The 16205-nt window shown below is 40.3% G+C and overlaps 1 protein-coding gene across 3 annotated transcripts in view; it reads left to right on the top strand.

The window, feature by feature from the left end:
- The window catches only part of LOC140481833 (SH3 domain-binding protein 4-like), a 61948-nt gene extending 51345 nt beyond the window's left edge, over nt 1-10603 (top strand). For all 3 annotated transcript variants that reach the window (XM_072578361.1, XM_072578364.1, XM_072578362.1), the window contains one exon: nt 5521-10603. In XM_072578361.1, the coding sequence (XP_072434462.1) occupies nt 5521-5745 (225 nt within the window). In that variant the 3' untranslated portion in view covers nt 5746-10603. The remainder of the gene's footprint in view (nt 1-5520) is intronic.
- Nucleotides 10604-16205: the final 5602 nt, after the last annotated feature.

Raw genomic sequence — 16205 nt, forward strand, 5'->3', positions numbered from 1 at the left:
AAACAGAGTTAATGTTTCGAGTCTGGTAACCCTTCTTCAGATCTGCACTAGGGGTTCTGAAGGAAGGGTTCTGGTCACCGGTCTCGAAACATTAACTCAGTTTTATTCTCTCCACAGGTGCTGCCACAGATGTAGCATTTTGTTTTCATTTCGTATCTCTGGCCTTCACAGTTCTTTGTTTCATATTCTGTATTGTTTTAGTCACTTTTTCCACCTGACCTGTCCCCTTCAATGACTTGTATCTGCTTGCACTCTCTGTTGCCTTGTCTCCTAAAATTGCATCCCTTCGATCAGATCTATCACCTACTTCCTTCCACCAAAATATCTAACTTCACACTTCTCTAAGTTAAATTTGCTTTGCCATGTGTCTGACCATTCCACTCTTGTGTGTTCTCTTTAAATCTATCAGTATCCCCCTCATAATTCACAATGTTTACAGGTTCAGTGCCTCTGCGTATTTTGAAGTTGTGCCCTGCATTCCCACGTCAGGATCTTTTCTGTTGAGAAGAATGATGGTTTAAAATGGGCTAATTTGCTGTTTCTATTCTCGAAACACAAAGCTGACCTTTCAGCTGTTCCACCCAGTAGAAAGTGGCACAACATATAGACAATGACACACTGTCACCAAGGCTGTAGCAGTGTTCTCCTGGGCCTATTGTTTGCAATTGTAACTTATTAAAATGGAGGTCAGGGTTTGATGACATTGAGGGGACTCCAGGTGTCAGTGCAGGGTACCCTGTATGTTCTCGCTCAGTATCAACCATGTTTGTGCCTTTCAATTCTGTGGAACTTGGAGAAGCAGGAGTGCTGCTTCATGGCTTTGCATACCCACCTGAAATACTTCAATTCCAGTTGTCCAACAAGCCCATCCCTACTACTTCTATTTCAACTTGTGCCTCTTCCTCCTTGATCTGGATTATGGCGTGCCTTGGTTCCCTCTTTCCAGTTTAACGGAGACGCTGTCTCCAAGTGAATTGAGTTTCCTGGAAGATACTCAGATTGATTGCATCCTGTTTGTGCTCGTTGACTCCTGCTCTCATGCCCTCCTTCTCTGTCCACCCCCATCCCTGTCTTTCTCTCCCTCCCTCACTTTCTCTCTATTTTTCTCTTGCTCATGCTTTTTTTCACTCTCTCCTCTCCCAGCCGATCAAAAGCTTCACTTCCTGACATCTGGATTTAGCCCAACATTGAAGTGGGAATGAATGGTCACAAGCTCTTTCCACCTTGAGTCTAGGGAAGAAGCAATGATGTCTGTGTGAATAGACAAAAATCAGAGTTAATGTTTCCCTCCCAAAAATGGTAGGGAAGTTTGTGAATGGCTCTGTTTTTCACACCTGGTTTGCTGTTCTATCTGATATATTTAGTCTGGCTAAGCAGTAATAAACAACAACTGTTACTGATCTCCATCAAGCTGTTGTCTGGGTAAGGTGTGTGAGACACACTATAATTGTTTTTTGCTAATCTGACAATGGTCCCTCATTTCAGTCTAAGGTCACTCCTCAGGCATTGATAAAACAAAACATATTTTTGCAGTACCGTTACTCCCTGGACAACTTGACTTGTGAATAACAAAAGTCCTAATATTAGCCCAACCTTGTCCGTGAACATCCCGGTCTGTCCTCACCACGTCAACAAAGAGGTCACCTGCTTGCAAAGGACAGAAATTCCTTATCCTCAAAAAGAGAATGTACCAAAACTATTTGTAACCAATGATATGCTGATTAGGGAGCTAGCACAGGAGCCAATTTGTACAAAGCAAGACTCCAAAAACTTGGAGTTTATCTGTTTTTAATTATGTTGGTTGCATCATTGCACCTTAAGCCCTGCCTTGAAAGAGCTATATTTTGTTTCATCTGGAGTTTTCTATTTCTGCCAAGAAACCCTGAAAACTTAACAGGGTAAATAGTAATATTTCACCTTTGCGATATAGTTACCTATAGTACAGCTAGGTGAGGAACAAGGCCAGCTTGGAAAAAGTTAACTGTCAGGCTGCTTGAATTACTGATGTTGAACGAACAGTTTTAAATCAACAGTTCAAGGATTTGATACAGAGAAAGTGGAAGTGTGGTTGTTAAAATGTTGGAATTGACTTGTTCCAAGAGGCAAAGACTCAGGCATTTGGGCAATATTGCTGGTATATCAGTACTCCTAGAATCCTGAAATGCTTACAGCACAGAGGTGGCCCTTCAGCAAGTCATGTCTGTGCCAACTCTGTCTTTGAGTCCAACATATCGAGTGGCAATCCACCATCTTTTCCCTTTAGTTCCACGCGTTCTTCCTTTTTAGACAAAGAGCCAATTCTGTTTTGAAATCAGGAATTGAGTCCGTCACCACCACACTCTCTCAAGCTATACATTCCAGATCCTAATCACTTGCTGCTTATAAAAGATGCTTCCTGACAACTCTGCTGCTCCTTTTGCTAATTATTTTAAATCTGTGCCTTCTCGTTCTCAGTTTTTCCACAAATGAAAACAACTTCTCTCTTTTCGCCTTGCACTCATCAGGACAATTTGAAAAGTGTATCAATTTAAATGGAAAGCAATCTTTTTAATAGTGTATGAGAAGAAAGTATTGATTGATTGGCAATGAACTCTGATTGAGATCGACATTGCTGTGCAGAATCCGCCAATTAGATGACAGCTGACGAGTAACTGCCAAGTTTTGTTTAAATTTAAATCGGGCAGATTGACTCTGGTTTTTCAAGGTATTGCCCTGAAAAATGAACCAAAGACTGGCTGTCATCTGTTTTATTGACTTGATACATGTGCATATTCCTTCTGCCTGCAGGATGATGTATCAATTTACGTAGCTTCCACTGCATGCAGATGTATGCTCACACTGTAAACCCAAATTACAGTCCTCAGTTGGTCATCAGTGTAATTTGTCACACATCATGGATTATTTGACCAATGTTGTCCAATCAGTGATTCATATCTGATGTTAAATACTTTTTCAGTTCTGCAAGCGCGGATTGGTTGAGCTCCAGTTAGTGCCTTCGCAGGCGTGAACAACCGAAATGATGTTTAGTCCAACATTATCTGCCAGGCTTTAGGACATATAATGTGCACAATAGCAGCATGGCATTCATACACCACATTTGTGTGATAGACAGAATGCCTTTTTGGTTTGTTAGCAGCACCATGCAAGTGCACTGTGAGACAGCTAGCTTCCCCCGTTGCTTGACATTCCAGAATAATCAGATATGGGCTGAAGCCCAACGTGACAATCTTATGTTACCCTACATGTCACTGATGCATCCTCCATGGCAATACCTTCCCCATGGTCCGCTTGTCATACAAACAGTGCTTTCTTCTCACACAGTGGAATAAGGTGGTTTTCCTTTTCATTGATATTTTCTGAAAATTGTCTTGATGAGTGCAAACAAAGCTTTGACAAAACATGTATTTTCTTCAGCAGTGCTCAAGTTCTGTACTTCCAAATGAATAAAATAAAATATTAATACTAATATTTAGATAAAACATCTTCTCAAGAGTTAATAGGGATGGATTGGAGTTCAAGACAGAGTAGATTGTTCAAAAAACCTTTTTAACAGCAAGCGCTTTCAAGTTCCATTCTTCAGTTCCACATCTCAGCCCACCCTGCCTTCTACCCTCCCCTTTGGTTATGGAATCGTGGAACAAACTCTTTTAAAAATGATGGCTGTTGTGATTTGTTCTTCTGCAATGGTTTGGAGGTTTGAATCTCAGACCTAGTTGACTTCTCTTATTAGTTCTTGGGTATGTCCTGGAATCCATCGACTGAGATCCGTACTCCCCACCAGCCACAGGGAATTTGTGATTTCTAGCCTCTCTCTTGAATCGAATGTTTTCGAATCTGTATCTGTGATATTCCAGAGCAATTCTAGCTAATGTAAGGGAATTATTTGTGCCTTTCTGATCAAAGCAGTGCTATTGGGTCAAGGTCAGTGTGAAGGCCTTGCAGTTGGAGTCTCTCTCTCTCACATACCAACATCTAGTTTAATCATCTATCAGTTTATGCAGTAGGCATTGACAGGTTTGCCAACTGTGTTGATCCTGTAATGAACTTCCTACCTTGCCTATTTCATCTCTGTTGGTGTCTGTTTCCCCCTCTGTCACACTGATTGCAACAACCTTATATCAGCCCAAATGCTACTGAAACCTTAATTTGTACCTTTCATTACCTTTTATTCCAATGCACTCCTGGCTAGCCTTCTGCTATCTGCCCTCCATAAACCTGAGATCATCTAAAACAATGCTGCCTGTGTTTTAATTTGCAGCATGACCTAGTTTCTCATCACCCACTCACCTCATTGATTTACCTTGGTTCCTGGTCAATCAATATCTTGATTCCCAACTTCTTAAATTTACTAATTCCTTCACTGCCTTACCTTTTCCTATCTCTATAGTCTCCTCCACCTCATTATCCTCTTGAGGTATTTTACACTACTAATTCTGGCCTCTTATGCATCTACACTTATAATCACATCATCATCGGTCACCAAAGTTGAAGCCCGAAATTCTGGAAGTTACTCACCTTATATCCTCTGTCTCCCCCTCCCATTCCCCTCTCTCATATTAAGACTCTTTTGAAAAACTTTGACAAAGTTTTTTTGGTTATCTGATCTAAGAACTGCTGATATGGATTGTGTCTTTCTTCATTTTATATTGCTCCTGTGAAGCATCTGGGGTCATTCATACATTAGTTTACCATGTAAGTGTAAGTTGTTGTTAAGGGTATCACAGCTAAGATGATCCTGTCTTTTGTCAAGAATTGCAGTGTAGTCATAGTGATAATGCTTATGAACAGGAGTCTGATTTTATTTTCCTCTCCTCCTCTCTATCCTTGTTTACATAACTCACATCCAAAGCCTAGTTTCCTGTTGTTGTCTTGGGTATGATGCAGTTGAGTAGCCACTGAAGGTTTGTGATAACTACCAGAATTTCCCAAGTAGGGAGCCATTGACAAGTTAATTGCCTTGGAAAACTGATTTGTTTTTTGGTTCTACATGATTGAAAGATTCTAGTTGTTTTTTTTCCCCTGTTTCTGACTCTGAGACATGGGTCATTGTGAATTTTATTGTAATCTGGATATATAGAATTAATTCTGCTGTTAACAATTTCAGCCCCTTTCCAAGTCTGTTTAAGTGACTCAATTTTGATTGGGTGAGCAAAATGTCAGTATTGGGGAAAGCCCCCAACCTTGTCATGTGCAGAAATGTTATTGGCTGTAAGATGGGATCAGATTTGAAGTAAAACATCACATTAATACCTCCTTTGTCTGCCACATAGTTCCTAGTTCCTGCCAAGCCAGCAATGCCCGTAACCTTTAAAATTATTGACAATTTTCAAAAGTGGCTAGGTGTGTATTATACTATGCAGCTTCTAAGCTATTATTCGAATAGAAGGGTGTGACAAGGTTAGCAAAAAGTAAATACCTTCTGCCACTGGAAGGATCAATACAATTTGCAATGTAAATGGTGTTTCATTAATACAGGTGGTTGTACAAAATAGCAGGTCTAATTGATTTGTATTCTTCCAGGCTATGTGGAAACCTGCCTATGACTTCTTGTTGACCTGGAGTGCACAGATTGGAGACAGCTACAGGGATGTGATTCAGGAACTACACCTGGGGCTTGATAAAATGAAGCATCCCATCACCAAGCGCTGGAAACACTTGACAGGGAGCCTCATTTTGGTTCATGCTCTGGACATCCTCAGGGCTGCAGCCTTCAGCCCCCCTGACCAGGATGACATTGCTATTTAACTTGGATATTCTCGAACTTGTCTTGGGAAGATGTGGACTAAGTCCAGCCGGACAGAAAAATGACTTAAACAGCTTTGCCTTGAGTGGCTCAAGCCATTTGGACCCAGTTTCTCAAAATTGGCAGCAGGATGGACAGATCCTTTTAACATGGAGTACTGCAGGGTTTTCTGTGTTGTAAAGAGCCTTGATTGTCAGTTTTATCACTGTTTTCAAACTATCGCCATCAAGGGCAAAATTCAGCCTTGTTCCCAAGTCACTTTAAAGTGCCACCTCATCTTGTGACTTGGGAGTGAATTCTAAAAGCTTGTTTTGCACACAGAATCAATCAAATTTATTTTAGGGAGGGTCGGTGTGAATGAATTCACCAATGGTTATTCATAAACTAATTCCTAACTAAATTCTGTTATTGTTTCTGATTCATTTGCGATTCTGCTTCACTGTACAGAGATGCTATGCTTTCACTGCATGATTCTTCTCCCCCCTTTTAAATAGCACTACTTATTGGTACTATTTTTAAGTGTCAAAGAATTGTTCCTTAGCCCATATTTTAAAGAATTGACAGAATGTAGTTTTTGAGCATTGTGTGTATAGTCCTAACTACCTCAGGTACGTTTAAGCTTTTCCCTAGTCTGCTTTAACCCTGAACGCTCATGTCTTCATCTCCCTGCCTTTGCTTTCGAAACCCTGTGCTGTGGTCAACTGCCTGCTGATCCCAACTTTTTGCCGAGTTATCCTGCCTTGTAAGGCTGTCGGTTGAAAAACTGCAGAGGGAAATTGGACATGTCGAGACATGCTTGCACTTTGCATTGGGGAGCTAGTCACAGCTACTATGTGCTGAAACTCTGACAAACCACTGACAAGTCCCATTCAGGTTATTCAACAGATGCCATTTAGCTACAGCAGTGTTTTCCTCCAGTTTTTAAGTAGCATAGCTTTGAATGTTTGTTAAACAATTGAAAATGCTGCTGGTCAGGGATAGGATGGAGGAAAAGAATTCAGTGCGTTTTAAAGATGCAAGTGTTGTGATAATTCAGCACTCCATACTGCATTTAAAAACAGAGGTCATATTGCATCTCCAGTCTCCCCTCTCAATGTAATGCATTATCCCAATTCATCACATGCTTTGCCTTTTGTTAACCCTCTTGCTAACACTGAAGGTGCGTTTTATTTGGAGTTTCTGATTTAAACATCACAATTTCTTAATGGCTTTTAAATGAGGCATGGGATGGATTAGGCAGAAGATGAAGGCTGTAATGGTTGATGGAATGTTTACTGCCTGCTGCTCCTTGTTGGGCTTAATTGTGAAGATTTTCGAATGAGTGCGTTTTTATGTTTTCCTCTTCACTAACTGAGATTTTGCTAATTAATGTAACTTAATCATATCCAGCAACCCAGTTTTATATTTTTATATATTTTTAATCAAAACGTTCAGACATGTTATGACATACCGCTAAAGCAGGTGGGTCTTGAAGCCAAATGTTCTGGTCGAAGCTACCCAGTTATAGTCTGGACTAATTAGCCTTTGTGAGGCTGCCAATAATACACAGTCAACACTTGGTTCTCCTCTATGGGGAAGTTGAAACAGCAGAATTTAGAAAAAAAACTCTAACACTCTTTGGCCAAAAATGTTAATGCTTTCAGAGCACACAACTTTCACGGAGAATAACTGGGGCTTATTGGGCAGAGTAATCACTCATTTTCGAACCGTTGATTATCAAGCACACGTAATGGCCTGGAACTGTTTTATTTTTCAATTGCAGTTTTCTTTTCGTTGTTCTGCCCTGAGAAAGAGTACATGTCTTAATCTTGCTCCCTCCCCCGTCTCTTTCCATACCTGGAAAAACGTTGACAGGAATGTGAAAGTTTGCTGTGATCAGAATTTCTTTTGGTGGTTTCCCTCTGCATCACTAACTTGGTAGTCATGTAGTTCACGTGGGCTGCTCGTGGATTCCATATTATTCCTCCACATGTAAGGTTGTGGACCGTATAGCGAGCACCTTGGAATGCAGAGTCCAAAGTCCTTTTCCCTGTTGATTTTTGATAATGCAAACTGAATCTGGCAGTCTGCCCAATTTCCTCCCAAATTTAGACATGGAAAACCTTTTTTTTCTTGTCAGTGGTTGGCCTCTGGTTTCCTTCAATGGCTGATAGCATGGTGCTGCCTCCATGGAGCTCTGGAGGAAAGACAACTCCCTAAATTAAATTGTAATAAGTTTGTCCGGATTTACTTGCTATTGGGTGTGGATTTATCAACTGGTGCCTAGAAACTATATAATGAATTTTGTTATCTTCATTGGAAAAGCTATTAATATTCTGAGGTCAGACTCCTAAATTAGTTCTAAATATTATACTGATTATGTGACATTTATTTTGGTGTGAACTGATCTACATGATGCCAGAAATTAATATGAAACTGGTGATGAATGCTCAGACATTTTCCTTTTGAGCTATAATTTAATTTAGCCTAATATTTAATTCCTAATTGAGTTCAGATAAATAGGACGTTTGCTTCACCCATCTGAGGACCCCAGTAAGAAAACCAGTTTTCTTAATTATCAAAAAATGCTGATGCCAAATGTTTGACTGGTTCAATTCTGTTTGATTTGTAAAGGGAATTTGTAGATTTATAAATAGTTGTTGATATTTAAATAATATACGACTTATTCTAGAGTGACAGTGATAATTTAGTGCAGGAAGAGTCTGGAATAGGAATTCCAGTTTGTCCTGTCCATCTCCGGTGTTTCTGAAATAACCCATGCTGAGCCCCATCCATTGCTTAAATCCCCTGAGCTGTTTGAATACATAGCAATACTTGGTAGAACAATAAGTCAAAGCACGACACACATTTGCAAAGACTGTTCTGCCACCTGAGATGTATGTAAAACTGTTTTGAATTCAAAGTAGTTTCCCCTCAGTCCATTGGTCTGACTGACCAAGTAATTTTCCAGGTTCACCTTATCAATGTCACAAAATACTTCATATTGCTCAGAGAGGCCACTTTTAAAATTTTTATCTGTTCAGAGCCTTGTTTTTTTTTTGATGCTCACTGAGGATTTGGAGAATCTTTGAATAATTGGTGAAGGTGCTGAAATTGGATCGCGTGGTTTGATTCCACTAAACTGTGTCATCAAATTGACCTAAGTCACTGGCAAAGCTGTTCTTATGACAGTATTATATGTGTAGGTGTCTGATCAGAAGACATATCCTGCTACTAGCTTAGTTAGATGAGTTCTGAAGGTGGGAGTTTCTGTCAACCACCTTTCCGGAATATTTTGCGATGTTGGTGTTGGGAGGGACCTACATCAAGTGAGTTTATTGCCATGGAAAGTGAAGACCTCCTTCAAATGATAGGTAGTTCTGAAAATAACAGCACTATTAATTGAGGCAATCTGATTAAAATCCTGTTGTATGTGAAGTCTGTCTTTTAATAGTTCATGCTGAATTTATTTGTTTTGCCCATACTTCAACCCAATCTTGCACAATTGAAGTGACCTTTCCAGATTGGCCTCTGTAAGTGTGAGGTGTTGTTCAATGTTGACATTTTTAACCCTGAAATTCATTTACTCAACACTTTGTAAATTAATGTAAATTTACCATTTTTGTAATCTGCTTGCAGTTCTGGTCATATTTTGTGATTGGGCCTGTTTTGTGTGTTTAATGCTGTAGATAAGAGAAAATGGTTGAATTACTTCAAGGGTTATATATCATCTGTGAAGAGAATCCTAGCACCTGGTGTACTTTGTTTAGGATTCAGACTTTTTTTTAAAAAAAGGGACCACTTTTGACTACACCAACTCAAACTTGAAGGTCATAATCTCAACATACATCTTCCACTGATCTATAATGCTTCATACATACTGTCACAGTCTTTAACATTGAATAATGTGCTATTTTTCAACAGGGCACAGGATTATATTCATGTATTCTCCATTCTAGCCAAAATGGACTATCATCCAATCACACTAAGAAAGTTTCTGGGTTTGCATTCCAAAAAAACCCTTTACCCGGAACTGATCAACCTTCGGTAAAGCTTTTGTTTTGGGCGTGCGCATGTCTCTTCGCAGTTCAATGTCACCATGCATCTATAACTTCCCCCAATTTAAAATATGTAGTTTGAAAATAGTTGTGATTTTACCACTACACTACAGTTGGAAAGGAGGATTGATTTTGTATGCTGGAGTTGTGTTGAGAACACACTAGTTCTCCATTGTTTGTGGGTCAAAGATGTGGAAACCCTTCTGTAATAGTTCTGTGGTTGTACTTGCACCACATGGGCTGCTGGCGTCAAGGTGGCTCACCATAACCTCGTCAAGCAATGGACAGTAAATGCTGTCTTTTCCAGTGATGCTCAGATCCCATGAGCAAGTAAAAAGAAGTTGAAAGATATGTGCTTCAGTTTGAGGTGGCACAAAATTTGGGATTATGGATTCATCTACATTGGACTCTCCATTTCTTTCCATTTTTAACCACCCATGTTGTTATACCTATTAATTCCGTCTTAATTGAAGCGATGCTTCACTTCCTTTTTCCATCCATGTTCTTAGATCAGCAATAAATAAATCAGTAAGCTAGCCTGGACCTTCACCTTAGTGCACTTTCTACCACATACTCTCTTGACTGAGAGTTGCTGCATTATTTACCACTCACTTGCTTCCTGACACACACAGCACACTCTTGTCACACTGACAGATATTATAGGCTGCCGTTTGGAGATATGAATAGCCTTATTTCTGTGATTTTGTTTTTAAAGCCGCTGCTTTCCATTTCTCTACCTATTTATGAAAAGTAATTTCTAGCTTCATTGACACTTTGGTTTTAAACATCTTCATTTGGCAATAAAAAAAATTGTAATTCTGCATTTCTCATTGCATTTTTGTGAACTTTGTTAGCGCACAGGTTATTTGATGGGCTCTTTCCCTTGTTCAGTAGTTTGCAGTTGCATTCTTTTGGAATGCTACTGACATTGTGTTCAAATGCACTTGGAATTTTAGCCCTCGTTTCCTCAAACTCTGAAGGAAGACTGTTACTGTGCCTGGGTCCTTACAAGTTAAGACCATAAAATGTCGGAGCAAAAGCAGGCCATTTGGCCATTTAATGAGATCATGACTGATCTGATCACTTTCAACCCGACTTCTGATTTAACAGGCTGCCTGTTTCAGCCTTGAATTTGCCGAAGAACACAGCCTCTACAGCCCTCTGCAGACTCACGCACTTCAGAGAGAAGAAATTCCTCTGCTGTTTTAAATAGGTGACCACTTATTCTGAGATTATGCCCTCTGGTGCTAGCCTCTCCCACAAAAGCAAAGTTTCCACATCTACCCTGTCAAGCTCTTTGAGAATCTTCGACGTTTCAACAAGGTGTCCTCTCATCCTGCTAATCAATAATGAGTACAGGTCCCACTCAACCTCTCCTCATTAGGAAGTTCTTCCAAAGGTGGTATCAGCTGAGTGAATCTTCTCTAGACTGCCTCCAAAGCTAATATATCTTTCCTTAGATAAGGTGATCAAAACTATTCACAGTATTTTAGGCCTGGTTTAACTAATGCCTTCTACAGTTTTAACAAAGATTTCCCATTTTTATGCTCTATTCCCTTTGAAATAAAGGACAATATTCCATTTGCCTTCCTTGTTTTGCTGCTGAATGTATATAATGGGTTGTTTTTTGTGGTTTATACACAAGAATGCCATTAGTTGAGACATCATTTCAATATCTTCGTTGGTCACAAAATTGAGATAGAATTTGGGAGATCATGTTGCAGCTGTACAGGACATTGGTGAGGCCACTTTTAGAGTACTGCATGCAATTCTGGTCGCCCTTTTATAAGAAGGTTGTTGTTCAACTTGAGAGGCTGCAGAAAGGATTTGCAAGGATTTTGCCAGCACTGGAGGGTTTGAGCAATAGGGAGAGGCTGAACAGGATGGGGCTTTCTTCCCTGGACCATCTGAGGCTGAGGGGAGACTTTCTTATAAGTTCATAGGGACATGAAAAGGATGAATAGCCAAAGTCTTTCCTAGGTTTGGGGAGTCCAAAACTAGAAGGCATAGGTTTAAGGTGAGAGGGGAAGGATTTAGAAAGCACCTGAGGAGAACCTTTTCACAGACAGGATGGTGCATGTATGGAATGTGCTGCCAGATAAAGTGATGGAGGGAGGTAAGATTGCTCCATTTAAAAGGCATCTGGATGGGTATGTGAAAAGGAAGGGTTTCGAGGGATATGGGCCAAATACTGGCAAATGGGCTGAGGTCAGATTGGAATGTGTGGTCAGCGTGGAAGAGTTGGACGGAAGGGCCTGTTTCTGTGCTGTATGACTCTATTCTGTCAAACCTCCTCGGATTCTTGTATCTTTCAATAAGGTCACCCCTCATCCTTGTTAGCTGTAATGTATTAAGATTTCTAACCTGTTTAGCTGTTCTTGAGAAAATCAACCCCTTCATTCCAGGAATTGACATGGTGAATCAATTTTGAATAACCTCTAATGTCAGTATACCCTGTCTCAAATACAGGCATAAAGGCTGTACCCAGACTCAACAACACCCTGCACTACGTAACAAGACTTCCAAATTTCTCTCCAACACCAAATAATGAAGGACAAACTCCTCTGCACCTTAATTACTTGCTACTCCTGCAAGCTAACTTTTTGTGTTCCATGTATAAGAACACCCCGATCCCTTTGTGCTAGTTTGGAGTTTCTCTCCATTTAATTTGGATACAAAACAGGCTCAAAGGTAGAAGACAGGTGGAGGGTTGTTTTTCAGACTGGAAGCCTGTGCCCAGTGCGGTGCCACAAGGATCGGTGCTAGGTCCTCTACTTTTTGTCATTTATATAAATGATTTGGATGCGAGCATGAGAGGTACAGTTAGTAAGTTTGCAGATTTTGGAGGTGTAGTGGACAGCAAAGAGGGTTACCTCAGATTACAACAGGATCTGGATCACATGGGCCAATGGGCTGAGAAGTGGCAGATGGAGTTTAATTCAGATAAATGCAGGGTGCTGCATTTTGGGAACGCAAATTTTAGCAGGAATTATACACTTAATGGTAAGGTCCTAGGGAGTGTTGCTGAACAAAGAGACCTTGGAGTGCAGGTTCATAGCTCCTTGAAAGTGGAGTCACAGGTAGATAGGATAGTGAAGAAAGCATTTGGTATGCTTTCCTTTATTGGTCAGAGTATCGAGTACAAGATTTGGGAGGTTATTGCAGCTGTACAGGACATTGGTTAAGCCACTGTTGGAATATTGCATGCAATTCTGGTCTCCTTCCTATCGGGAAGATGTTGTGAAACTTGAAAGAGTTCAGAAAAGATTTACAAGGATGTTGCCAGGGGTGGAGGATTTGAACTATAGGGAGAGGCTGAACAGGCTGGGGCTGGTTTCCCTGGAGCGTTGGAAGCTGGGGTGGGGGGGGTGACCTTATAGAGGTTTACAAAATTATGAGGGACATGGATAGAATAAATAGACAAAGTCTTTTCCCTGGGGTTGGGGAGTCCAGAACTAGAAGAAACAGATTTAAACTGAGAGGGGAAAGATATAAAAGAGACCTAAGAGGCAACCTTTTCACGCAGAGGATGGTATGTGTATGGAATGAGCTGCCGGGAAGTGGATGAGGCTGGTACAATTGCAACATTTAAAAAGCATTTAGTTGGATATATGAATAGGGAGGGTTTGGGGGAATATGGGCCAGGTGCTGGCAGGAGGGATTAGATTGGGTTGGGATATCTGGTCGGCATAGACAGGTTGGACTGAAGAGTCTGTTTCCATGCTGTACATCTCTATGACTGTATGTAGTTTTTGATTTTCCCTCCCAAAGTAAATAACTTCATATTTTCCTGCATTGAGCTTCATTGGCCAAGTTTTTACCCACTTGCTCAATCTACACTTGTTGATTCCTTCTATCCTCATCACAACATGCCCTCCCACCTATCATCGTATCATCAGCAAAGTTGGATACATTATGCTCTGCCCCCTCCTCTAAGTCATTAATATAGAGAAGTAAATTGTTGAGGCCCTGGTACTGATTCTTGCAGAACCCCACTAGTTACATCTTTCTGACCTGAATAAGACCCATTAATCCCAGCTGTCTGTTTTCTCTATGTTAACTAATCCTCAATCCATGCTAATACATTATCCCCAATATTGAGCTCTAATCTTGTGCAATAACCTTTTGTGTGGCATCTTATCGAAAGCTCTCTAGTAATCCAAATATGCTACCAGCTCTCATTTAACAACTCTGTTTGCTATATCCTCAAACAACTCTAGCTTATTTGTCAATCATGATTTCCCTTTCAGAAATCTTTGTTGACTCTGATAGCGCTGAACTTTTTTTAAACAACCTGCTGTTCCTTCTCGAGCATTTTGCCAATGATGCACATTAGGCTAACCAGCCTGCAATTCCCTGCTATCTGCCTCTTCTTGCACAGGGTCATCTCGTTGATGGTTTTTCCATGTACTGGAACCCACCTGACTGCATAAATGTGAGAGTTCTGTGAGCCAAAAGCTGTCCCGAGGGTATTATCCAGGCTTAACAACAACTCAATTGCATTATCCAATGCTTCAAATCCACAACATGCTTATTATCGACTAATTCAAACAAAAGTTAGTAAATACCACTCTACTAGGTTGATACACAAAGTCTGAACACACACACACACACACACACACATGCCAGATTTATCTAGATATTAAAAATGCACACATTTAAGTACCTGCTGACTTGTGCAAAAATAATAAAGATGTAGAAAACTCAATGGGTATTTTTTAAAATTAAACTATGATTGGTATATAAAGAGATTATAGATATTCTAATTTTACAATGTTTGAAACAGACTTTTTGATCAGTTGGTATTTCCTAGATTTTTACTAATCATATTTTAGTGTGGATGATGCAAACCTTTAGGTGCACTTGATGCAGATCAATCTCTTCAACTGGCAGTTACTTTGAAAGGAATTTGCTCTCACTTTCCAGGTCAGACCTAATATTCATTCCATTTTTGATATTTTCTAACCATCCCACGCAGGTATGTTTTGACACAACTCTAGAGCAAGTGAGACTTGAATCCAGGCCTCCTGGTTCAGAGGCTGGGATGTCATCACTACACCACAAGAATGCTTTTCATCCCAGTGTATCCTTGCTGACACTGGCTGGATAATAGGTTTCCCAGTGCTAAAGTAAAAAGCAAAACTCTTTGGAAATCAAGGGAACTGCTGCCAGAGTTTATTCATGTTTTGTCCTCCTGTTACTTAATAAACCTGTTTAATGTATTTCCTGTGTCTCCAGGCTACTCAGAAATTTGCACACAATACCCGAGAACTGCTCAGCATGGTTCCCACCATTTTCAATCCTTCCTATCAGAGAAATCTGATTGATTAAAAAAAATCAGTAGGTGAAAAAGATTAATTTTTAAGTTGGACTCAAGTCATTGATGCATAAATTGAGACAGCATTGTCAGTTTTGAAAGGGAGATTGGTAGTAAGTATCCTTCACTGAAATCCTAGCAACAAGTCTGAGCTTGTTTGATTGATATATCTCCACAGCAGCCTTGCTGATAGCACGTAAATGTGCCTACAAAATCAAGACTCCCACCTTCAATACCTCAAGTAAATATGTGACGTATGCATTCTGCACTTTACATCTTATGGTTGATTAGATCAATTTTTTTAATGTTAAGTTGCTTTTTCCCTGTGTTCTTTTGATAAATAATGTCACTTGCATAGCCACGAGCATATCCAGCAATGCTGCAGAGAATTCCACAGTCTGCCCAGCTGTTATGCCTTGGCTGTTCTTAACGTTTCCTGGCCTGCTCCATGGTGGTGCTGTCAGCTCTGGGTCAGTTGCTAACACTATCAATTCTGCAGCAGAAGAAGACCATAAGAAATAGGAACAAGAGTAGGCCATTCAGCCCCTTGAGCCTACTCCACCATTCAATTAGCATCATGGCTGATCCAACCATTTCTCATGTCCAATTTCTTGCCCTTTCCTTGTAGCCTCCAATTCCGCTGCCAATTGATATCTATCTCAGCCTTAAATATACACAAGGACTCTGCACCCACAGTTCTCAGGCCAAGGCATTCCAACCATTTAAAAGAGGAAATTCCTCCTCATCTCATTCTTAAATTGGCACCCCTTTATTCTGAGACTCTGAAATCACCTATTGCTCTTCTAAACTCCAGTGAGTACAGTCCCAACCTGATTGTCCTTTGGTCATAACACAATCCCATTAAATCGGGGAATCATCCTAGTGAACCTTCTCTGAAATGCCTCCAAGTTAATGAAATCCTTCCTTAATAAAAGGACTATAACTGTTCACAGTACAATGTAAGAGTTCCATATGTTGTTCTTCAAATATTTCCACTCACCTTTTTGATCCACTCAGTAGCCTGGAGAGGCCTTGGTTTATTGTCCAATGTGAAAAACAGCACGTCGGTGAGAACATGCAATGAAATGAAGTATGAGTCACTGGAGTA

This window comes from Chiloscyllium punctatum, chromosome 10 (genome assembly GCF_047496795.1).
Source record: "Chiloscyllium punctatum isolate Juve2018m chromosome 10, sChiPun1.3, whole genome shotgun sequence".
In the NCBI taxonomy this organism is placed as follows: Eukaryota; Metazoa; Chordata; class Chondrichthyes; order Orectolobiformes; family Hemiscylliidae; genus Chiloscyllium; species Chiloscyllium punctatum.